At 44.9% G+C, this 24,827-nt stretch overlaps 1 protein-coding gene across 1 annotated transcript in view; it reads right to left on the minus strand.

Moving 5' to 3' along the window:
- The window catches only part of BLTP3A (bridge-like lipid transfer protein family member 3A), a 33,744-nt gene that overhangs the window by 1,211 nt on the left and 7,706 nt on the right, over positions 1-24,827 (minus strand). The window contains exons 2-20 of the mRNA XM_075722551.1: positions 16,744-16,906; positions 15,079-15,117; positions 14,525-14,616; positions 14,129-14,318; positions 13,540-13,680; positions 12,771-12,941; positions 11,498-11,675; positions 10,339-10,425; positions 9,572-9,736; positions 8,931-9,073; positions 8,025-8,166; positions 7,319-7,512; positions 5,051-6,600; positions 4,610-4,806; positions 3,927-4,078; positions 3,671-3,818; positions 2,438-2,709; positions 1,441-1,549; positions 740-855 (exon numbers count right to left, since the gene is read on the minus strand). Of these exons, the coding sequence (XP_075578666.1) occupies positions 740-855; positions 1,441-1,549; positions 2,438-2,709; positions 3,671-3,818; positions 3,927-4,078; positions 4,610-4,806; positions 5,051-6,600; positions 7,319-7,512; positions 8,025-8,166; positions 8,931-9,073; positions 9,572-9,736; positions 10,339-10,425; positions 11,498-11,675; positions 12,771-12,941; positions 13,540-13,680; positions 14,129-14,318; positions 14,525-14,616; positions 15,079-15,117; positions 16,744-16,906 (4,249 nt within the window). The remainder of the gene's footprint in view (positions 1-739; positions 856-1,440; positions 1,550-2,437; positions 2,710-3,670; positions 3,819-3,926; positions 4,079-4,609; positions 4,807-5,050; positions 6,601-7,318; positions 7,513-8,024; positions 8,167-8,930; positions 9,074-9,571; positions 9,737-10,338; positions 10,426-11,497; positions 11,676-12,770; positions 12,942-13,539; positions 13,681-14,128; positions 14,319-14,524; positions 14,617-15,078; positions 15,118-16,743; positions 16,907-24,827) is intronic.

Consider the following 24,827-nt stretch of genomic DNA (forward strand, 5'->3'; position numbering starts at 1 on the left):
GCTAAGCTACTGTGATGCTTATGTGCTCCAGTTCTGGTCAGGGCCCTGTTTCACGAGATGCTATGAACGGGAAGAAGAGGAAGTCTCTGCACTAGATGGAAAAGAGAAAGATGAGAGGTGAAGTGATGTGTCACCTCCTAATGAACAGAATCCAAAGTCCCAGTCCAGTTCTGTACCTACTCAGCCACAATGGTCCCTTAATACGTGTTTTTCCATAACAAGTGCTCAATTTACCAAGTAGACCTGGCATCAAACAGGAAGTATAATTAGAGAACACTACATATTAAAAATAAACCAGTAATCTGAATTCCAGATATATGGATCAAAATGGAAAGAAAGTTCAAACAGAATAGCAGAAACTTTACGCAACCTAGAACTCCCTGGCTGTAAGACTTACTCTACTCTGACAAAATATCTCTTTCTTTGTGGGAACCTCCCAACTCCTGTTTTTCCAGCAAGAAACTGGACACAGTGGGAAGACAGAGCCAATCAGGAAAAAAAAAAAAAACCCAAACCAAAACAAACCACCAAACAGATTTCTGAAAGGGATCAAGAGAGCTTATGCTGGGCAAGGTATCCTTACTTCTCACAACGCCTGTGAAAGGAGGTACAGGCTGCTTTTGTGTGCACTCCCTATCTGCAACACACCACACCTACCAGTAACTGCAAACACATGAAGATAAAAGACTTAGTTTTCCAGCCTACTGCCAGCTATCTAGCTGTCCAGACAGCAATTCACCTGCAGCCCACGTGTTCCTGCTGCTGGAGCTGCCAAGACACACTCCACTGGGGCCTTCTGTTCCTGAAGAACTGACACAGGTTTTTCCTGTTTCGGTGAGCCCTCCCCTTGTGGAGCTGGAAAGAAGCATAGAAAACATTCAGGTGTGGACATTTATACAACAGGGTTCTCAGGACAAAAAGAGTGACTTTAACATTTTTTCTTCCCCCCCCTTTTTAAATAGGGGAAAAAAAAAATCTCATTCCCATTTTAAAATGGAGAAACTAAAGCAAGGGAAGAAGCAGTAATCTGTCCTGACTGTGTGAGCTCAAGGAAACATCAGGCATGAATTCAGGCTGCCAGTTCATTGTTTTAGGTATTGGCCTGTTCTGGTATTAAATTTGCTGTCCAAAAAAAACAACAAAAGCAGCAAGAACCAGAGAGGCAGGAATGCACACATCCAGAGATTAACACCGCAGAGCGGCCAAAGGACCTGGGTGCTTGCACTGAAGACAGAAGATTATTTGCCCGTTCTGGTAGAAGTGACTGCAGAAAACAGAAGTAGGGACTGTTCACACACCAGAGCCCATCCTTCCCAGCAGCAACCATCACATTTCAGTTCCAGCCTCCTCCAGCACCAGGCACAGCAGAACGCTCCACCTCCAGCACAGCCTGGGGGGGGTGCCAGGGGAGAATAAAACAAGTTTCCCAATGTTGCTGACCTGTTAGATAGAACACCCCATCGTCCCTGCGCTTCACAATGACGTGATCTACTGCCAAGGTGATAGGAACAGGTCCAGGGGAGGTAGGATATACCCGGGGGCTGTCATCCTGGAAAAAAACAAAGCAGAGAAGAGATTAACTGCTGTGACAGCTCTGGCAACTCTGCAAAGGACTCCCCTTGCCCCCAGCCTTCACAGGAGTAGCGTTACCAATCGGCAGCACTGCCAGAGCTCACCAAGGTCACCCACCAGACGGAAAAGCCTGGCTTTGTATACAAGGCTGCATGCAAGTCTTAATCCGTGTAGAAAGCACTCCCACAGATCAAAACCAAGTTCCATCGTATCCATAATAAAGACTGAGGAAAGGCCTACGACCATCACCCTGAAGGCTGCTCTCACAGTTGTCATCCTACAAATTCCTGATTCAAACCCCTAGCCAATATTCCTTCGCCAAAAAAAAAAGCCAATAGCCTTTAGTCTGAATATTTTCGTGTTGCTGTGCAGCAACACTGGTCCCTGCTTGTCAGTGGAGCCAAAGCATTGCTTTCAAAAAGGTTTAACCAAGAACTTCTGTCAGTGCCCCTCTCCTAAGCGGGGGGCAAGTGTCTCCCCAGCTCTTGCACAATATTTTTCATCTGTAATTCTCTAAATGTTTACAGAAAAGGTCAAATATTTCCCATTTCACACAAGCACTTGGAGGAAGAGGTATTTAATTCTTTCCCTTGAGTCTGGAAAGCAGGTCATCAACAACGCTGGGGAGAGACTCTGAATGTCAGGCTCCCACTTCTCTACAATCTAATCACTCAACAATTCCATTGTGTTACTCGTTCATCCCTAAGGCAGTTTTTAGAAGCAAAAATAAAACAGTATCAAGAAAACAGGACTTCTGCAGAGGCTCCTAGCAATCGACAGCATCCTTTCCCAAGCAGACTCTTGCAAGTGAGCTCTGGCCAGGGCTGCCATCCTGGGGGAAATCTCTGGTTCCCCATATGCTCACCTTCAATGTGATTTTGCCATCCACAACTTCTATCTCCATGGGGATCACCTCTGGAATTATTTCATCCTCAAGAAAGGGGCCAAGGTTGGTAAGGAAGGACATGAAGAGCTCTGCTGTGTAACTGTGGACCAGCATATGAAGGAAGCCATTCTGAACAGCGAGTGGTGAATGCACAGCAGCAGCAGGTCCTACTTCAAGACGTAAGCACACTTCTGGCTGGGTCTTAGTAGCTTCAGGGACCGAAGGCTTCTCTACGCCTGGATCTCCTAGAGCTATAGCAGAAAGATCTCACTGCAGAAGATGACATCAGTAATAAGATACAAACTCAAAATAGGTATCTTGAAAAGCCCTTTACTGTCCAGATGCAAAATGGAGTAAATTTCACAACAACAACAGTCTGAAATCATCCTTCACATGACATGAATCCAAATTTCAAATGACTGAGAGTCCACATCACAGGAGCTAACACCAGAACTGGACCGCTTAAGCCCCCAGGCGCACCCCTCTCAGCACGCTTTAAAACTAGCCTTCGTTTTGCATATACAGGAGCTGACCACACTCCCCACTGGGCTCCCCAGGGCTGATCAGCCTTCCCAGCTCCTCAACCCGACCTCATCCCGCGTTCCACCTTGCCCCCTCGTGGCCATGGGCAGTACTGGTAAGTACAGTCCAAGAACTGCTCACACTTTCACTTGATGTTTTGGGTTGTAGTTGCTCTTGGTTCCGTTTTTTCAGAATTGGGCTGGGGTTTTTTTTTCGGTTGGTTGGTTGGTTTTGGTTTGAGTGGGGTTTTTTTGTTTGTTTTTGGTTTTTTTTTTTCTTTCTCTTTTTAATTCGAGTTTAGCCCTGGGGAAGTACCCTAGCCCAGAAGCATTATTCTCAGGGCAGGAATAACTTCAGGGTTTCCCTAGACAGCTTTATTCACTCTTCCAATTAATTTCATGCATCCTAGCAGCAATTTAAGAAAATCCCAGTCAATGATTACTAGACACCATAGAGCTGGACTGTGTAGGCACTTTGGAAACATCTTCTAAATACCAGATTTGAACCACTGACAGCAAGATTCTTGGCATTCACATTCCCTCACACACAATCCTATTCAATCCTAAATACACTAAATGCTAACACTGAAGTACCAGTTAAAAAGTGGAATATTCCCTGAGGGCGGCTGGCATAAAAACCAGTTATAAAAGTGCAGCTAAGAGCAGCAGACTCCAAGAGCCCGTGTCTTACCCAGATAGCCACGCAGATACTGCCACATTCCAATGTTATTCAGTTGCTCTGGAACCACGTTCCTTACTTGTAAAGCAACAGACAAATCATCACCTCGTGCTTCTATTCCACAGTTCACCTCGTTCATCTTCAACACAAGGACAGACACCTGAAAAAGCAAATGACAAGCTCACTTACTAAAACAAACACCACTGCAGGGTTTGCTTCCAGATTCACTTAGAGACAATATGACAGTGAAAAGGAACAGAACTCTGACCAGCTGAAGGCTGGGGTCTTCACTCTGTGAAGTTGAGCTGTTTATTTCAGGAGACACTCCACCCTCGTCCTCTGCCATCAGGCTTGTTCTACTGCCTGTGTCATTGTGGACCTGAGGAAGATGCCCTGACAGAAGAGGGTCCAGGCTGGGTTCTGAAATGGAAGTAACAACATCTCGATTCTGGTTCTTTTTTTTGGTTTTAAGAAGTCCTGATCTCAGTATCTGCCTGAATCTCATGGTCTATCAGCCTACACCATCCTCTAGGGAACTCTCTCCAGCTCCTCAGGTGAATTTAAGCAATACAGAGCTGAAGTGAAAGATGCCCACTGAAATGCTCAGTGTACCCTATTTCCAACCAGCCCTTACTAAACCCTTCCTAAATGAACCATCCACCCACCTGCACACATCTACAGTCCTTGCTCTAGTATGGCCAAATGCCTTAGAACACCACTGTTACGTGCAGGGGTCACCCTCCCCACTCATTTATACTCCTCATCTCCAAGAAAAGGCACCTATAAAAACAGAAAGAACCACTGTGGGTGAACTGCTCATGACCTTCAAGAAAGAGGAGCAGCACAGGTGAATTCCATACGAACACAGCATGACTCAGTTGCCCATGGCGGAAAACTGTTCGCCAGTGTGAAAAAAGAGCGGGCGAGAGGATAAAGCCAAGCACTTGTTACCAGAGTCTGTGAGCATCACAAAGCCATCACTGCCATCGCTGTCCACAGACAGCCCATCCTCAGGGCCGCTCCCATCTACAGATGTGGTGTCAAAGGAATGCTGGGATGCTGTCCTCTTCATGGAGAAGAAACGCATTCGGCTGCTGCCACCCCCGCCTGGAGTCACTGCTCCCTCTTCTGCTTTGGGCACAGAATCCCTACCAAAAAAAAAAAAAGTCATAAAGGCAAACAGCTTAGCCTCCAGATTATCTAGATATTGGGCTGGACTCTGAACACTTGCAAGTCAGACTTTAGTGTACTTAGACCAACCCCAAGAGATGCAGATCTAACCTATCTCTAATCCAGATGACATGGAAAGAAAGGGAGCAGTCACGTACGTTTCCCCCCTTCCCTGCAGCCTTGCTGCTGCTATTGTGAAGCACAGGAGGATGGCCCACTCACTTGGCTGGGGGGAGAGAGAGCATTTTCTGCATGGTGGAGGTCATCTTCTCCCGGCTCAGGCTCAGAGCATCTTTTGTTATAGACATGGCTTCTTTGGTGAGGTCCATAGTCACGTGCAGAGCTTCCTTTGTGGCATCCTTTGTGATATGCAGTGCACTAGACAACTCCACCTCTATGTTCTTCAAAGGGATGATTTCTGTCTGGCCATTGAGAGCGATGTTTCCTCTCCCCAAGGGCTGCGTGTCTGAGGTTGGGCTAGAGGGGAGAGCAGGAGGGCCCTGAGGATGGTTGCTAGTCTCTGCTGGTCTTTCTGCAACCAGGGCTTCCACAGCTTCATGTGCTTCCTCTATCAAACCTTTCTCCTCTATGCTCTTACTATGTGGAGCTGTACTCAGAGCTCCATCACTTGCGGATCTTGGGAGTCTCTCCAGCGGTACACTGGTTACACTGGTACCCGTATTTTCAATCCCACTGTCCTCTGGGACCTCTGAGGTACTGCACACTCCCTTCTCTGAACTGGTCTCCGATTTCAGCTCCTTCTCTTCAGCCGCCAGCCCCTCCTTGCTGTCTGAAGGCGAGAGCTCAGACTCGATCAGGCTTGTTGTGTCCGACTCAAGGGATCTGGGTTCCAAGACAGAGCCTGGCACAGGGTTCATGAGTAGGGCCACTTCAGCACTCTGGAACATGACTCCTACACAAGCAGACACGGAATCTAAAGGAGACCCAGTCACTTCCTGAGTATCTCGGGCCAACTGCTCCTGTAGTGTTTGCAGAACTTCTTTCATCCTGAGCAGTACCAAGTATTGGTAGTGGTTGAGCCGAACTTTGACATGAACAGATGAGGACACAAGCACATGGATATCAGCAGAGTCTTCTAGCTCTTTATCATCTACTCCATCATCAGTTTCACAGTCAGATTCTCCCAAGACGTCCATTGTCTCTGGGGCCTTGTAGATGTTCTTCAGATCCTGGTCAGTCTTCGATCTTTGACAAATCCCATGTTCTCTGGAAAGGTTCTCATTCTTGGAGTGATTGCTAAAGCTGGCAGAAGGCTTGATTTTCAACTGAGAGGCAGCCAGTTCCTGTCGTTTAGATATCTGAGCTTGCCCCCATCTCTTGGGAAGGCAGGCCCAGATGGAAAGGGGAAAAGGGTCAATAAAGCTAAGGGCTCTGCCCTTTGAGCTTTCAGCCCCCTCGAAATCCAGGGAAAGCTCAGTGAAATTCATAGACCACAGATCTTCAGAGGCAGAAGTTTTGTGTAGTAGCTGGGGAAAGCCTGGATGCTTCTGAGGCCTATCATCCACCTCATATGCATGGCGCAAGAAAAGGGTGTGGAGGAGGCTGAAATTGTCCCGAGACCTTGGGAACTTAGTGTAGCTGGAGTGGAAGAATTCTGAACTGGCAAATTTACGGAAGAGGCTCTGGAGGTCCTGACAGCTGCAGAAGGGAGCGTGGCGGGTGTTGGTGGCAGTCATCTCCGACGTGCAAATGCAGAGTGTCTGTGGACGATCTTGATGGTCAGTGACTTTCTTCTCCACGGGGATGTTAAGCTACACAGAGGAGAAAGACATTACAAGCGAAGCGGTGAGAAGGGAAATTAACACAGGCTTATTCTGGCCATTTACACAGAAGGTCAGCTGTGGAATATATAAAGAATTGAGAAGTCTCGATCTCTACTAAAACCCCAAGACCTGGGCTAGACTCTCAATTTATCCCTGTCTGAAAAATTACATAAAATTTACAAATCAGGGAAGAGGAATCAGACACGGGGGAATTTAAACTCAGTTTTATTTCAGGTTCTTTTACCATCCGTGGCTTATGTAGTAGCTCAACTTACAACATTCACTTTCATCTTCCTCTGCAAGGACTTACTATACTTTCAGGCCTTTAAGCCTCCTCACAAAACTGCTAACAAGGGTAGTCAATGACAAACGCCATAGGATGTCAATGCAGCAGATCAGGCCCATTGGGGACAGTATGAGAGTCAAATTGGTTTCCAAAGGCCAGAAAACTACTTTTGACTACTTGAACAATCAATTTCTCCTTGCAACTGTTTTCATAAACACTGACTTGCCTGCCTATTCTCCATTAGAACCTGTTTCACTGCCCACAGATCAAAACAAAACTAACACAAAAGGCTTAGATAGAAGAAAGGTAAAGGTTTTGCTTTCTCAGTCTGGACTCCAGCTATGTCCTGGTCTTATGTTCCCTCCATGACAGGGAGGGAGTGAACACTGAAGACTGGGAAAGGAAGGAAATGAATGGTACCTTCAGCCGGAAGCCATCCAGTCGAACATCAACATGCTCATCATGCTTGCCTGAGTCCTCCAGCTTGTAGATAGCTTTGAACTGCTCCAAGCTGCGATAAAGATCCAGACAAAAGAGGTTTATCCAGAGCATGCTTGCTGTATCCAGGGTAAACATCAGGCCATTCAGCTGTACATACAGGTTTGGGCACGGAACTAGAAAGAAACAGAATCAAGACAGCTTAATAATAGCAGAAAAGGCACTTCAAGTGGTCTGCAGCTCAGTGTATAACCTGCACTGACAAAACCAACGCAGAGAGCTTCAACACCCACTGGAAGTCATATCTCTTGATGAAAGGGAGAAGCTGTGGTGCACCAGAGAAACGAGGTGTTCCAGGTCTCGCATCAAGTCAGCTGCGGAGCACCCAGAGCCCCCTACAGTCCTACTCCAGTGCTAATCAATAAGGTAGAACCCAAGAGTTGGGCAGACACAGCAGCTCCTTCAATACGTTCCTGTACACATTATTTTGCAAGCACAACTTTGCCTCCACATTTTGCACCAGGCAAACCCAGGCAAAAAAAAAAAATATTAGAGAGGCAATCATCAGAAAACTAAACAAAAATGGACACCCAGAAAATATGTAACAGGGTTAACACACCTAAAAAGTTAAGAATTGACTGATGCTTTAAGAAACTTATGAAGACAGGTGCTAACCTTGGTGTATTACCTGGAAAGTCCTGATTGTCTGGGAAGTAATACTCTGTGAATTCAATATGGATTGCAGAGACCTGATCAGGAAGTTTGAAGAATTTTCTACTACATGAAAGCAAGGTGGAGGGTTTCTTACTTTGTTGACCAGCTGTGGAAACCTGAAAACACAATGGTATGCAGATGTGCAGAATTCAGATTTGGCAAAACAAAGTGTGCCGATAACCCCACAGTCTCCTGTATTCAATCCATCTCATTTACACATCAAACATACTCCGCTTTCAAGTAAAAATAAAAATTTTTCCACCTGCTAATACTGTCAGCCTCTCTCCTTTGAGGGAATTTAGTTCTTTATGTCTCCTGTCACGGCTAGTAAGAGCCATGACAATTAGAATTAGGTGACGTGAATAAACAGAGCTGAAATCTATTATAGTTTTCTTCAAGATTAACAGCATGTTGATAGGTCCGTTATAGTATCTGGTACTGATTATGCTCTGGCAATGGTTACGGGGCATACGGATGCAGGGCCTGATCCAGCCTAGTGATGCTTTCTGTCCTGGGTCAGAAAGTATGAGGGAACACTTATTCCTCCTCTGTCAAAAATCCATATCCTCACTAACTTCTCAAATGCATGAAATCTTTTACCGTGGGCCTGCCTAACACTTGATGCAAGCTTAGATGTGAACAGACAGAGTGCAGAAACTCCGTGGTTATCCATGCAATTTCCTCTGCACATGAAAATTACCAGCAGTTCATACTTGGTTTAAAAGTTTTACATGCAACATAACAATGACATTTGGGTTCCCTGGGCAGTTTTGATTGTCCCGGATGACATGAGATTTGCATGATTTAATTGAATCATATCCGATTAAATTTCTTTTCTAAAAATGACATGAACATCTCCAGACACTGCTCAGATCCCTACCTGGTGAACATCCAAGTCATCCACTCGAACTACCACACAGCTGGATCGAAGCCGGTTCCAGGGAGGGTGCCGAAGTCGAGGCAAGCTTGTGGGAGGTACATGGCCTTTCTCTAAGGGACTTTTATGCGGACTCAACGAAGTATCTGTGGGGATGGAAAAGCAGAACCAGCAGGGTTTTACTCATCTCCTTTGCAACAAACTTCCCCATCAATCCCAACATGTATGTGCTTACAGAGCAGAATTAACAGCCCCAAAATTAGAAACAGATGGGTACAGCTAGGCAGGAAAAAAAACTTAGGACTTTTGAAGGAAGAACACCGTGAAAGATGAGTGTGCTCTCTAGCAAGAGAACACATTCTACAGCCAGGCTTTAACTTACTTCTTATATATTCACTTACGGAGAAACTCAATAAATACGCTAGGAAAGTAACTACTGCAGTCTGTCCATTCTTGCTGCAGTGTTATTTCAGTATGATAGCCACTTTCCTTTGCCATTACATTTATGATTTTTAGTGTGCTATGGATTTCTGCACCAACAAATCAGCCTGCTAAATTGGGGAGAGGTAACTGGAGATATTGCTGGATGGAGCAAAATTGTTACCATCTTCTGCTTTACTAGGAGTTTTGTCAAACTCCACTACCTGGTTTCCTTTTGAAGGGGGAAAGCGGGGTCCTGGCAAATGCAGGGTCCATTTCTTCGTAAAGCTTCTCAGTCTTGCTTTGAAATTCACTGACCAACTTCTTTGCCCACTGGCCCCGTGTTTCCATTGCTTCACTGTACCTCACCCAATGCTTGCAGGCATCTCCTGCATGAAAGCAAACATTCTGGCTTTAAAAATGAGGTTCCTGGATACATGCAACCCTCCTGTGCCCCTCAAAGGTATGCAAATCTGTACAGCATTCCTCTATTGATATCACATCTGGAACACGCAATATGTAGCATACTAAATGCTTGTGAAACAAGTGCAGGCTTCCACGCAGAGCTGGTCCTACCAGCAAGTGTTCCAAATTCAAGTGTTGGGAAGAGTGCCAAGGTCAGTTTTCCTTGATTCTTCAGTTAACCACCAACAGATTTTCTCCTGGATACATCCTATAACCCTTCCAAATTGATTAGGCACCTGTACGAACCAGATCCAGAGCTTAAGCAACTGAAAAGGAATCCAAAGGTTCAACTTTATGTCTTTACAACAGACAGCAACTTATTCCTCTCTTTGTACTCTGCTCTGCCAGCAACTTGTCAGTCATCCACCAACAGGTAAATTAGATTAACCCTGCCCATGAGGATTTAAGTCCCAAGCCCTTTGTGTAGCCTTTCTTCCTGTCCTGCCTGAAGCCATATAGCATCACTGTTCTTCAAATTCTTTTTTTTATCCCCCTTCTCAAGCTGGGAAGCCACATGCTCCCCTACCTGCCCTGTGGAAAGGGTAATAGTCAAAAGCCATCCTCCTGAAGGTCAGCTGTATGGCACCTCCCAGCATCCCATGCTTCAAAGCGCCTGCGGAAAACAGAACAAAGAAAACCATGATCAGCTCTGCAGTCCAAGTCCTGATCCAGGAGAATTCAGAACAACATTGCTTTGATTGCCACCACTGATTGATCGTCACAGTGGACAGTATTAGGGTATCACCTTTTAGAAAACTGTATCAAAATCTTGCCCTAGGCAAGGAAAAGGACCACTGAATGTAACAGGCCAACAATTCATACCATAAGAACCAGACCTAGAATCTCAAATACCAAAATGCAAGATCCCATTGCCTGCCAGGTCCCTATCAATTATGCTTCCCACTACAATAACCAACACTTTGTTTTGAACACTTGCTAGTAAGGCCAGCAAAATAAAAGACAACAAAACTGTGCTAAGATGTTGATAACAGCAGCTTGGGAGACAGCGATACACAGATCAGTTAAAAAAAAAAAATCTGGAATAGCAATGGATGTAGGCAGTAGAATTTTTTTTTTTCCTTTTTCTAAAGGGAAGATGTGTAGAAACAACAGTACAACTTGGATCAGAGATGGCTGTGCAAAGGGAGGAGGGGAGTACAGTTGCCTCAAAAGAGGGAAAAGTACTTGAAACTATATCTCAGTAGGGGGAATCTAGGAGTAAAACACATACTAATTAGCAAAGCCTTTCTTGAAAAGAATATGGTAGGCAGAGGAATGGCCTGTCAAAGAATCCTTGTAGCTATGCTACTGTGAATGTCCTGAACACAATCAAAACAAACATTTTCTCACCAAGTGGAACGATCATGCTTCATTCCCATTGCTCAATACCAGATTGTTCCTAGACCACATCCTCTATCACTTCAACTAGGTCACTGGCAACCATGTCTGCTGATGGACTTCCCCATGTTTGTCCCATGGGGCCAAGAAAGATTTTCCGGTACCTACTTCAGACATATAGAACTGATCTCTCCAGCAGCCTGAACAACTGCCTATTGGCTCATTGGGAAACAGTAACATGAAAGGTGCTTGTTTTCAAGAGGAAAAACCTCCTTCAAGAGAGAAAATGGATGACCAGATATAATGTTCTCCTCCTGCAGTGTCCTCCTAATGCTCCTCTCAGTTACCTGACTCTCGAGTGTGGCTGTCATCACAGATATGCAGATCCAAGCGCGAGATGAGGAGGTGGTACGATGACTCTTTCATGTCATGCTTATCAAAGTATTGACCAATGCTACTTGCATTTGGGCTGACTGCGAATGGCTGAGACCAGGATTGCTGGGTACTTGGAGCAGGTGGTGTGATCTGTTAGAGAGAAACAAGCTTGGTAAGAACTACTAGAAAGGAGGGGAGGAAAAAAAGTTATAATGCAATTAAAAACAACTCATGCAATCTTCCAGACTGCAAGACATCAACGTATAGAAATTGAACTGGGAGTCCAGAAATCTGGATCCTTTCCTATGTTCATGAGCAAAATTCTTTGTCTGTTGTTCTGCCTGCTCTACATCTGGGAATATGCTTTAAGACTCCTGGATAAAAAGGACTAAGAATTCCTGATGCCCCTTCTATGTAATCTCACCACACTATGTGCATGGCCCTCCTTTCCCAGAGCTTCCACCACCAGCAGCAATATTCCTCTTCCCTCATCCTTGTCTCTGAAAACATCTTTTGTCCTCTGCCCTGCGTATTTATTTATTCCATGACATTAATCAGTTACTTAGCACGGCATTTTGGAAACAAAGAAAGTGGTCAGGGAAGTTCAAGGTTACTGGCAGAAGCAGCTGTTCTAAAGTTCTCATACACTGCTAAGCTATACGAGAACCAAAGAACAACTGCAAAAATCAAGAGCTCTCTCCAGAGTATTAGGAAGAAAAAAAGAAACCTGAACAACAGTGAAATTGAATGCCAATGTTTTCCCTTGAGCATCACAGCTCACTATGGTTTTATGTCATAATTTATTATACCAGAGTCCCTTCCCCCAGGCCTATGCCGATTGTCATTCAGAGGCAGAAAAGATTATTTCTAGAACATATTTATTGCTTATTACCAAATCAAATCCTCATGGGACCCTCTGCAACTTTCCATGTGCTAGCCAAATCCGGAAAGCCACGCAACTTAATGCCACTTTTTCCCCGCCATCGGACAGAATCTAGCCTGTGACTACATAAGAACATTCTCTAATGCTTATTGGTGATGAATCCAACTCGTTTGGTCACTTCATTACACAACAATAGTCCACAATCCACGCGATGCTGACCTGACACCAGGTAAGCCTACGGGTTCCCGTCAGGGAGATGCTCTGCCAGCAAGGGTGAGATGCCACACAAACAGAAACAGTCTCTTTCACCTTGTCTTTTCCTTTTTCCTGGCAGACCAACATCCAAATCATGACTCACTCACCTGTACGGACTCTGGTGCCAAGCTTTTCCTCTGCTGTGCTGACTTCTCCATGGCTTCACTCAGAGACTCTGCATATTTCATCATTGCTTTCAGCTGAGAGTCTGTCAGCACCCAGAGCAGGTCATCAAGGAGAAACATCAGCTTAGATGCCATCACATTGCAATCTTTGGTCTGAAACAGCAAGCAGGAGTCAGGGACTTTAAAAATTGCAAGCATATACACACGGTCTTCATAATACACAGAAGCTGCAGCAGAAACAAGAGATGCTGCTTTGAAACTCATCTGAGAGAGAAGTTAACTCATCTGGTGGATGTCCACAGTACCTCCTCCGAGAAGGAAAGTAGTCAAAGCTACCTCCTCTTCAGGAGGCAAGATGCTCACTGTTTGTTTGGTTTTTTAAAGTAAAACAAACAAAAAAAGTTTGTTGTTTTTTTTTTTTTAATCTACTCTTCATCACATTTCTGTTGACAGCTAAAAATAAAGCTACCAGGCTTTAATCTCCCAGTAAAGAGATGACAGCTCTTCTTGGGATGTTTGAACGGATTTAAAAATGTGCTCCATACATGTTATCCTCCCCTGGGAAATAAACTGCTTTGACATTTGGCAAGAACACAGCTGTTTCCAACAGAAAACACAGAGCAAGATAGCAGCTTGGGCTCAACATTTGTGACGGAAAAGAACGGTTGCTGAGGAACGTGGGAGGAAATATGCATCATCACTGCACCAGGCAGCGAGACTGTATCCTGCAAAGCATGGAGGAAACTCTCACCCTTCTTTTGAGAGAGATCTGGATCCTCCCTTGGTTGGTAATGAGTCTCAGAGGAGTAGTAATAGGGTCCTGATCGCCATTGTCGGTGGCATCTGCTTCTATCCGAAGTGTCTGCCAAGTGAGCTCTTTGAATGTCAAAACCTAGCCAGAAGGAGAAAAATAGGAAAATGCTGAGATTTTCAACAACTTCAAAGATTAATCTAAACACTTAGAAGATGTGGAATGAAACAAGGCCACAGAAAATCATTCAATGCACTTTTCTTCTGTGATCCCAGTACAAAACCAAAATCATGCCCCAGGTAACATCTAACCCACTCTTTCACACCGAGTTTAAAACCAGACAAACCACAAGGGCACTCAGAGCTTCTCCAGTTTCATCCTCTCACATTAGAAGAGCTCAGAGAAAGCGCTGAACACAAGTCGGCTCTCAGCCACCCTGTTCCAGCAAACTGTAGGCAAGCTCACCAAAGCTCCCTACCGTCACTGTATGAGAATCCAGACAACTCCCCAGTTACCCCAGAGGGCTGGGGTAGCACAAGCGCCACTATTCTGTGCATGTTACAACAGGCAACGTAAGACGACCCTTTACCTCTCCTCTCTGCGGATCAGTAATGCGGGTGAGTCGCAAGTCACTCTGTTGCCAGTTTGGGTTGACGCTGTAGCCCTGGAGCTGCCATAGCTCGAAAGAAGCATGAAAGGCCTTGGAGTGAATCTTGATGGTGATGGAATTGACAACAATAAACATCCCCTCCACAACCTTTTCAGCAAAGCCATATTCACTGCAAAGAGAAGATCCCTCAAAGTCATCACCTGTTACAATAAAAGGCCCGGTAGGTGTAGACCACATACAGAGAGACTCCACAGTTTATAAGCAATATTAGAACCACTTAAACCTGAGTACAGTGAGGCCAATGGTTGGCCATCAAGAACAACAGCCACCCATACCCCAGTAGCATGTCAGAAGCTACAGGGCTCAGGGTCTGACCTTTGACCTGCAGCAAGAGCGATGGGAGACTGTCCGTTGGGCGGCCGAGGCTCTTCGCATGTTCGCATCTCTACCTCCACTTTATCCAGGTACTGTAAAGACAGAACGTGGGAGAGATAAATACAAGACCAAGACTCAAGCTCAGCCTGCCAGCCTTACATCTGAGACTCCAGGGCAGGGATAAACAAGCTCTGAAGTCTCTTGCCTCTCCAAGAGTCTCCTGTGTTAAAGCTCTCACACCATCAGTGCCAGGATCGTTGGGTAATCTGAATCCCCAGAAGTGGGGGAAAAACAAATAACAAAAACCAGGCACAAGGTTACCCTGGACTTCACTGGGAGCTCAGTCCAGCTCCATCCTGCAGTGAAACGTGGGTCTCGTGGGAGGTCACTCATCGCCAAACAGGACTATTCTCAGAACTCCCCTTCCCCTTATGTGCTAAGGGCCTAGAGGATTTAGGTCAAATGAAAATTTGAGTATGCACTTCACAGTTTCCCTTTGCAGAACTTTTCTCAAGTAAAGGAAGAAAAGGAATGAACAAGAGAAGAAACATTACCAGGCAGATTGGGTGTGTTTTCAGCTTTGTCCACTGGATCTGAAACAATAAAGTTGAGGTTACAAGAGCTATCTTCGCATTGGAAAGTTTGAGAAATTGCAGGGAACCGTTTGAGTCCAAATTTCTTCTCTGAGAAATGGCCACAGTGACAATCCATCACGTCTCGCTGAATCCAGGTCAAACAGGCTCACACAGAGGGTGAAAAGACATTCTAGCTGCTAGACCTATGAATCAAGCTTAGCTTTTGGATCTCACCTATCATCACTAGTAATAGATATTCTGCAGGTCAAATTGTGATTTTTCATGTTGCTTTATGGACCATGTTCTTGACCTTAAAGAGTTGACAAGTAATTGCTGCTGTTATTGAAAATCAGGTAACTCTTTTGAAGACTGCGCACAAACCAAAAAGATCCATTTTATTTTCTTACAGCAACACTTATTCTGCAGTTCTCGTAGGAGGGAGAACAAATGTTTGCTGCTAAATTAAGCAGATCTGACTCTAAAAACAGAGCGGATCAGATGAGCAAGACAGGCTCATTTTTATTGTCACTTGGCAGAGTAGAACCGTATTTCTTTTATAGCAAGTCTCTTCGATATACCAAAAACTTCTGCATTCATGCAATGCAGCTATGGTTAGTACCAACTGAGATTAAACAATCTGGCATTTCATATCAACTGAAAAAAAATCAATTTTTTGCTCTAAAAAGCACAGAGGAAGAATTTGTAAGAGGAGTTCAGTGTGCAAAAGTGCAACTGCAAGTGCATGCACAATTTCAGCGATTATGCATGTAAATGGATAACTGTGGGCATAAAGACTGACTGAGTGCAGGGAGTGCAGCTTTTCACATGCATATTCACGCATTTCTTATGAATTGCATTTTCAACAATTAAGACTTAAGTTCAATACCTCACAGCATAATTAGGCTTTCAGAGAACTGCACTCCATTTCTCTCTGCTTCCTATTCCTGTTGCAGGTCTGTGTTACTTCTTTAGTATTTAAAAAAAAAAAAAAAAAAATCAGTGGGGATGAGGGAACACACAGAAAACTCCTCCGCTATCAAAATAGCGGGGAAACGGGAAGGTATGACCAAACAGAGAGGTCTGTAAAATCCTAGGTGATGTGGAGATGATGAACAGGGAACGATTGTTCACTGTTTCTTCCAATAACAGTACCAGGAGGTTATCAACTAAAACTAGTATATGCAGGCTTGATAAAAACAAAAGCAGAGGTAGTTAAGCTCTGAGATTCTTTGCCATAGCACACTCTGGATGTTGAATAAGGAGGTCCAGAAAGCATCTGGGCAAATTCCTGGAAATTCATCAATGGCTGTTAACTACAAAGACCTCACTGCGGGCTTAACAAGTCACCTGAAGGTGAGGAAGGACCACAGCACACTTTTCCTGTGCTTCTCTCAGCATCCTCTACCATCTGCTGCCAGCCCCCATCAGGGGCAGCGTGCTTGGCAAAGGTGGCCTTTGGTGAACCCTGCTACGGCTACCTCGTAGCATTCAATTAGCAAATCTCACATCTAAAGCACAGGGTCCGGGATGTGCGGATCAAATCACATTCATCATTCACGATCAGAAATCCCCGAGTGACAAACAGAAGCTGCCACTGGGGCCTCAGCGGCATCCAGGGACATGAGCGCAGCCTCCTCTGCTCACCCTGATAGACGCCTTGTTACAGTAGACCCGAGTGATGGCAAGCCAGGTGGGCAGCTCCAGCACATTCTGCAGCACCTCTTCATCCAGCTCCAGGTTGGTCAGCTGCCCCTGCCCTTTCAGTGTGCTCAGGTTGATTTTGTCTGGAGAGAGATTCTTGGTAAACCTACAAGAGAAGAAAGAGGAGACTCTAAAAACAACCCCCAGCAAAGATGCTGAGTCTAGAGGAGCCTTGAGAGCTATTTTAAGTATAAGAATCTGCTTGCTGTTTTGTTAAACCCCTTCTGACATTTTTAAACCCAGGGCATGTCGGTTGCTCCAGAAAAAAAATGTCTTTGTGCTTTGACATTTGAAGGGCTTTTTCTGTTGGTTTAAATAAAATTCAAGTTGAGAAACTGAAAATTCCTTCTAAAGCACTGGGAACCTGGAAACCAGCAAAATTGCCCTAGGACAAAACCAATGAAAACCAAAGCCAAACTGCAACAGGTCAGCAATTTTACTCCCCCCAGAAGAGCCATATCAGCGGTGAGAAGTTTAATTAGCTAGATTCTTTTTGAAGTTTTTGACAAAGGAAAGTAAAAGATCATTAATAAATCACTTTTGTGGCTGTCTCTTTAAACACCGGTCTCGCAATCCAGCCTGCTCTTTGGTCAGCAGGTCCAAGCATGCAACCTAACTCCCCTCCCCAGTGACCAGCCCAAGCTCCTGTCCTCCTCCTTTTGGCAACCAGCAGCTGCTGCGCTCTCTGGTTGCAATTCCTCCTCCCAAGGGCTTCTGTTGTTTCCACCTCCCTTGTATGCAGCCTAGTATCTTCAGACCCCTCGCATCCGAGATTTAAATGCAATGGTGAAACAATTTCAGCAGGACTGCTCAAGAGCAGCACAGTCTAGGGCAAATCTGAAAACCTCTTATTTCATTAAAACCACCATGGCCCCTAAGAAACCAGAAGAGCCAGGTTAGAGTGCACGAGACCACAGAGGCTGTATGTGTGTCAGCAATACCTCACCAGGATGGCCGTCTCCATCGAACAACCCTTCTGTGCAGAAGGGGCCACCACCAAGGGAGCGAGGCAGCTCGCACCAGCACGCTCCGCAGTCACAGGATTCAAAGGTGAAGACTTTCTGCCAAACAACTTACCCGCTGCTGAAGCCAGGGCTTATTCCACACATTCCTCCATGCTAATGCTAATTCTAATTCTGTACAGTAGTCCAGAAAGCAGAAGAGAAAGACCCTATTGTCAGCGTAAGCAGGATTAGGTTTACAGCTGGTCACACGCTGCCATTCTCTCTCCTTCCCCTGCACCAGCAGCCTTTCTCTGCGAAAGGCACAAAGGGCATCTTGAACAAAGTCATTGCTCGAAGAGGGGAGAGGAGGAGGAACCAGAGCAACACTGCCGGGATGGCAGCTGATGCGACCACCGTAGGAGCACGAGGTGCAGTACAAAACTGGCTGAGACACCAGAGCGGCTGCTGATCAGTCAGCCCAGGCCTTCCTGGACGAAAAGTGCCTTTCCAAAGCGAACGTTTTATTAGGAGGAAGTCTGACGGACAGTGAAGAGCCACTGATGTCAACCCTACGCTACTGATGCAGCAACTCCTGGAAGAGTAGGGTGGCACAAACAGCTGTGAGTTTGCCTACTACTGCTTTTTACCTTGATCCCTGCTACTGTAGAGTCGTCTGCTGCCACAGAAGCCCGAGTCAGACATTTACTGTGTGATGCTGTCACCTCCCTCCCCTGAGCCAAAGGTACACACTGGCAGCTGATTAAAGACCAAGTTTATAACACACCTGCCAGCATCTCAGGCTGACACATTCACTTTAAACTCGTTACTCCCTTTAACCAGAGGCCCTCTTGTTTAAACACACCCAGGAAGGCGGCCAAGTATCTGTACAAAGCAATAACATATTCCAGAGCGTGCTACAGCGGCTGCTGCACTGGAGGGGAGATGCAGGGACAGGCCGAGTGTCTGTAAGGTCTGTGCCTGGAGTCCCCTTGTGAGCACCCACAACCTCAGACACTGTTGAAAATTAGACCAAATATCCCCAGAGGCAATACATGAGCAACCTTGTCTTGCATTAGTGAACCAGCTCTGTTGAAAGCTGTTGTAACCATGTCCACTGGGATTGGGTACTAAGAATAAAACACATACAACCTGAACAGGTAGGTAATAAAAAGCGCTTGGCACTGTTAAGCTCACAGGCTGCTGTGAGTGGTGATCAGCTTACAGGTGGGGAGAGGCTGAGGCGCAGAGCAGCTTTCTCACACTTGTAAAGCAAGGATCAAACCCCTGGTATCTCAAATCCTGGTCCCAGGCTAAGCATGCTTAGGTGGGGAAGCTGCTTTCAGCTGGTAACATAGAAGCAAAATACAAGGACATGTCTAAACCAGAGAATTACTTTTATTTACCCTGTACCTGTATCAAAAAACCAGTAACAAAGTGAAAGGACGCTAAAGCTGTGAAACAGGACACTGGTGGGGAGAGTGGTATGAAACATGACCTAGCTAAAAACAAATAACTATTTGTAATCATCTACAGGGAAAGGCTGCAGAAATCCTGCTGAACAGGTAAGAAAGCTACCATGACTACTACCAGACTCTACAGAATAATCCTTTTTCATGAGGCATTCTAGATGCACCGCAATGTGCCGTCCCACCCCCAAAGGAGAGGTTACAGACCCCACCGATGAGGGCACAACAGAAGCTGCAAGTTTTGTAAACAAAAATCTAGAACCAAAACAAATTCTCTTTTAAACCACACAGTCAAAATTCCTGAAGCTATGCCTATTACCAAGTCCCCCGCCCTCAGTTCCTCCTCCTGTAAAGGAATCAGAGATCTTCAAAAGGAATAATCTTCAAATTTAAGACATTTTGATACAGATAATGCATGTTAGATAGGGCTTACAAGAGGAAAACAGATGAAGCGTGCCTATGAACTCAGGAGTTCATAGATGCCAAATCTTCATTACTTCTTGAAAGAAACTGCTTTGGTCGCTGTCAGGGGAAGGAAAAGCAGTGAGAGCAGACAATTTTCAGTGTTTGTTGGCAGACTCGCTCCATTCATACTCATCAACAGTTACATTTTTGGCAGCATGGATTGCTGGCTTAGAGAAAAGTGAATGAAAATGGTAGCTATTAGGAAAACTGACAGTGTGGAATATTTGCACTACTATTTTTTTTTTTTTTTTTTTTTTTTTTGCAACTCTAACAGAAGTCACATAGCGCTAAGCCAGTAAACTCAAAAGGACAGCGCTCCTTTTGAGCCTGCCAGGATTACCATGACAAAAGTCAAACCAGAAAACCTTTTTCTATCTTCTATGGAATTGTCACGGCAGAGTCACGAGGGCATTTTGCATCTGTGTACACTTACACCAGCACGCATGCATCCACACTAACAATACCGCGAACAAAACATTTTGTCTCTGAAAGCGTCTGCCAGCCAGAAGCTGATCTGCTGCACAATAGCCAAATGGACCAGCACAGCCACCAGCATCCGCAGAAAGCCTTCAAGTGAATAGAAAGGTCTTGCCACGTTCACAATCAAGGCAATGGGAAATACAAGCTAGAAGCTTACAACAGCTATAGCTCGGGAAGTCCTGCTAGGTCAAGCCTCTTACTTAGCCCAGTGGTTTGCAGAGAAGAGTTCTCCCTACAGTCTGTTTCCCACTGCTCCTTTCCACTCCAGATGACACAAGCATTAGGGCTCTCAATCAATGTTGGTAAGAAGCCGACAGATACAGGCGTTAACAATGCTATCCTAGCATCATAGCAGACTGAAGGTCTCGCTTGAAGAAGCTAACAACGCCCAGATGATTTAAACCTCAACGCTTTCTTGGGATCTGGCCTAAGAATGATGCTCTTTACAGAAACCCTCAGCTTTCTTGGGCAGTTTCCAAGATCATTATTTTATTTACTCTGAAGCCTGATTTCATGTTTTAGATGGGGAAGGCACAGGAGTGTCAGTCTATGTGCTCAATCATCAGCTTGAATATAAATCAAAAAATGATGTCACTACTAAAAGAACGACTGCCCGATTCATCAGCTTGCATATCCAGAGGCCACAAACTCACTGATTGCAAGAGGGAGTTTGGCCAAATCTGATTGCTGGCCCAAAGCCAGGCTATAATCATAAATAATAAATTTATGTTCACATTTGCAGCTGCCTGGCCACACTGTCTCCAACTTGAGCAAATACACAGCCAGATAATGTCAGGAGAAGACGTCTGAAACCACAAAACTTCTTTTCAGATCCATCTCTCTCATTACCTTGCTGCCACATGGTACGTCTCATCAGTAGCTTCATACGCTCAAACTAGATTTTCTGCCTCAGCTTCTTCTGCAGTTATTCAGTAATCACCGTCTAGTGTATGTAACCTCTACCTACAGCTAAACACATTTATTTCTATTAATATCTGTTACTATGGTTATTATATGCAAGAACTAATTAGCAGTACACCAGTGACCTTGATTTTACTTAATGACAAGTATCGTCTACTGGCAAAAGCAAGTAACTGTATGGCTCGCAATACGAGCCTCAGTTGCAGACAGCAGATGGAAAAATACTCAAAAAACAGGTAAGCCAGAAAGGGGGGAACTTGTCAGCTGCAATCTGAAAACAGACAAACAATCTTAAGGGCCCCAGGGAAACTGCTGCAGACAAGGTTCGTGCCTTCATAAAGGTAACAGCAAGGGAAGAGATGAAGATTTTCTGCTTTAATTTGTAACACAAATATGTAATCTAAGCAACTATGGCAGAAGGACAGAAATTAGCCATGGAAAAAAAATAAGCTATATTCTGGCCAATGCAGATTTGCTCCTTACCCAAAATCTTTCTCAGAGCCTTGCCCATTAGGTTTTGGACAGGCTATTTAATGGGATTTCCATCTTCCTTGGGAAGATCTACAATCCAAAAATCTCTGTGATAGGACATTTCCCCTCATATTAAGCCTTTTTATCTCAGGAGCCAAAGAGCATGTTTACTTGGAAAAAAGGTTCACAACTTGTAAAAGAAAAGGTCAGTGACTTACAAATACAGGAAAACTTTCAAGAAGGACAGTAGCAGAAGCTTTAACTGTAAGATACGTGTCTGAGAATTAACTGAAAAATAATTTTGGAGGAAATAAAACGGGGCAAGTGATCAAAAGTTCTGTAAAAAGGGAAAAAATGGCTGGCTTGAAGACACATAGGAAGAAGAAGTGAAAGCCCTTTCAGGAAGAAAAGCCATTTTACTTACTCAAGCTTTTGGTATAACCGTGGAGCAATCTGTCTGGTGAGCATGCACAGTACTGCTCAAGACTGAGAGGTTCAGTTGCAGACAAGGAAGAAAAACACGCTGAATTAGCAGAAGACGAGACTAATTCATGCACAGTATTAGATGGTATCTAGTACTCATCTAGTTGGTATCATACCAACTTAGTATAAAGCCATTTAGAATTTAACGGAACCTGATCAATACCAAACGAAGCAATTGTTTAGAAGATGGAAAGCACCACACCTTATTATTGAAAATCATCTCCGTAACTCCAGCTCTACACTGTGTACAGTAGCGGTGTACCCTAGATATACTGGTAGGCAATAATATTTTCCTTTGCATACAAAGAGGTCCCAATGCAATAAGCCCGATGACTTCTCCCCACTTACGTTACACAACAAACTCTGTACCTGTTACCATGTAACCTGGTAACAGCCTTTAGCACCATCCTGGTAGGCTCCTTATCAGGGTGGATTTAAGCGCATCGATGTGCCTGTATACACACGCCACTGCTGGCTTTAAATTACCAGCTTTCTGTTTTTCCAAGCTTCAACTACATTGAACAAAAGGCCGGACCACTCAACCACCCAAAGCCAAATGCAGTTTCGCATGGGCCACAAAACATCTGTATGAGTAATCAGTTGTCTTGGCTTCTAGTTATCTATTGCAATACAACATGGCTGAGGTAAAAAGACTTAGAAATTCAATTCAAAGTTAAACTTGCAGAGGGGAAAGAAAAAAAAAAAAAAAAATCAACATTTCCAAACAGATCAGGAACGAGACTCAGCTGTTACACAAGGCACAAATGTCAGCTCATCCCTCCCCAAAATCTGCATCCTTGCTTACTTAGGCCCCTAAGGGCTCTTTCTTGTCGCAAAGAGAAATGACTCTTAAGCATTCTGAATACTGGAAAACTGCAAAGGCTCCAGACTAGGTATGCTTCTTGCACCATGCCCACTGTTGACTACTTTGGTACTAGGAGACCTGTAAAGCAAACCATAAACTAATCCAAAAGGAAAAGAGGCTGGGTTTTTGGCATGGGTTGAACTCCACCTCGCTGAGGAACTGTGTTACTATTTCTAGCTCATCGGCTGGAAGCTCAGGGAAGTTTAAATGCCAGCTGCCCCATGCTCCAAAATCTGCAATACAAACCCTCCTCAGCTGCCAGGGAACCTCCCAAGACTAAACCTCAAGCAAATAACAACACATGAAAGAAAACTAGAAAGAAACAGATAACTAAATGCACTAGTCGGAAGCCCCACTTCTCAGATTTTAAGAAATTATTCACCCTGCAATGCAATCTGCATTTTTCCAGCCTGTAGAAAGTAACAGGTTATTACATAATTCAGATTCAAGTGAGCGGCTGCAGAGGAGGTAAGAGCTCAAGGAGCCGAGGAGGAATAAGACAAGGGGAGAAGAGTCACGTTCAACAGCCCCTTTTCCTGACCCATCGCTTAGTCTGAAGAGTAGCAGCGATATGGAGAAGTTCCACACAGCCAGCACAAGGCTCTGCAAAACCCAGCAGCTGATGTGAGGATATATCCAGCCACATTTTCCTCCTGAGCTACTGAAGTGCAATTTATTTTTGCTGCAACAAGAGTCTATTTAGCATTCCGGAAGTGGCACACTTCTCTCTCGAGCTGAGTGGAAGTGGTTGGAAACACCTTGCATCCAGCAGCTGACACACACTTTGTAAAACTGACGATTTGGTTCTTCTGGCAAACTGCAGCATAGCAACCCTGATTTTAGAGATTACTCTCCGTGAAAGGAAAATGCCACATCCCATTATGTGTGTGCGCTCTTTTCCCACCCCTGTCCTGAACAAAGAAGCGGTAGCTGTTCATTACTTTACTCCATAATAGCCTGGGGTTCCGTCTTTCCATCAAGAGTTCCTCAATATTAAAATTTTAAAAAGTAAAAGCCATCAAAATGTACTAGGAAAATAAGAAATTTCCAAGTTACAACATTAAAGGGTTTGCATCCAGCCTTAAATGCTTTGCTAGACACAGCATGTAAGAACTTAAGAGACAAACTTATCACCAGTGGTTCAATGCTGGATACCTCAGGAGCTCTGCCTGATGGTCTGCAAAATTGCTCCTGCTGGGAAGGAGCCTTGACAAAGCTTCTTTCTTATAAATTGGCTCAGACGTTCGCGCTACAAACTGTTCCCACCCCATTCCCCAAACTGCTTCTATTTGCCAGTGTTCCCAGGGCTATTTTCAGAGCAACATACAAACTGGCTCGTTAGTATTATCTCTACTTAACTGCTGGGGAAACTATGACACCAAATGATTAAGTGACTTCCCCGTAGCCACACGAAGCACCATGCTGCCAACTGCCCTCCAGACCCAACCGCACGCCCTACCCAACACGGCCCCGCAGTGGGTGGGCTGCGGGCATCTCCCATCTGTCCCCAAACCCTCCCACCTCTTGAGACACGTGTCCTGCCACTCTCAGCCACATGAAGAGCAAGATGTAGAACTTAAAGTTTCAGGGAGGTTATCCACACCTGGGTTACCTGCTCTCTGCAACATACTTGCGTTGCTCAAGTCCTCTTCAGCCATGCCAAAGTGCGTGCAAGCCCCTTGAGAACACAACCACATCCCTCCTCTGCTGCTGTTTGTCCGAGTGCTGGCTGCAGGAGGGGGTTATTTTGGGCTTTAGCTACCAGTTTTGTTTCTCAAGCCTTCATGGTCTGGATTCCAACTTGTCTGCTTTGTGGCACTCGGGCACCAAAGAAATTATTACCTGGCTGAACAGAATGCACTGAAGAGCAGGAACCGAATGCTTTGAAGATGGAAAAGCAATGGCTTTTTTATCATCAGTTTTTAACTGCCA

The sequence above is a fragment of the Pelecanus crispus genome, chromosome 17, assembly GCF_030463565.1.
Source record: "Pelecanus crispus isolate bPelCri1 chromosome 17, bPelCri1.pri, whole genome shotgun sequence".
Lineage (NCBI taxonomy): Eukaryota > Metazoa > Chordata > Aves > Pelecaniformes > Pelecanidae > Pelecanus > Pelecanus crispus.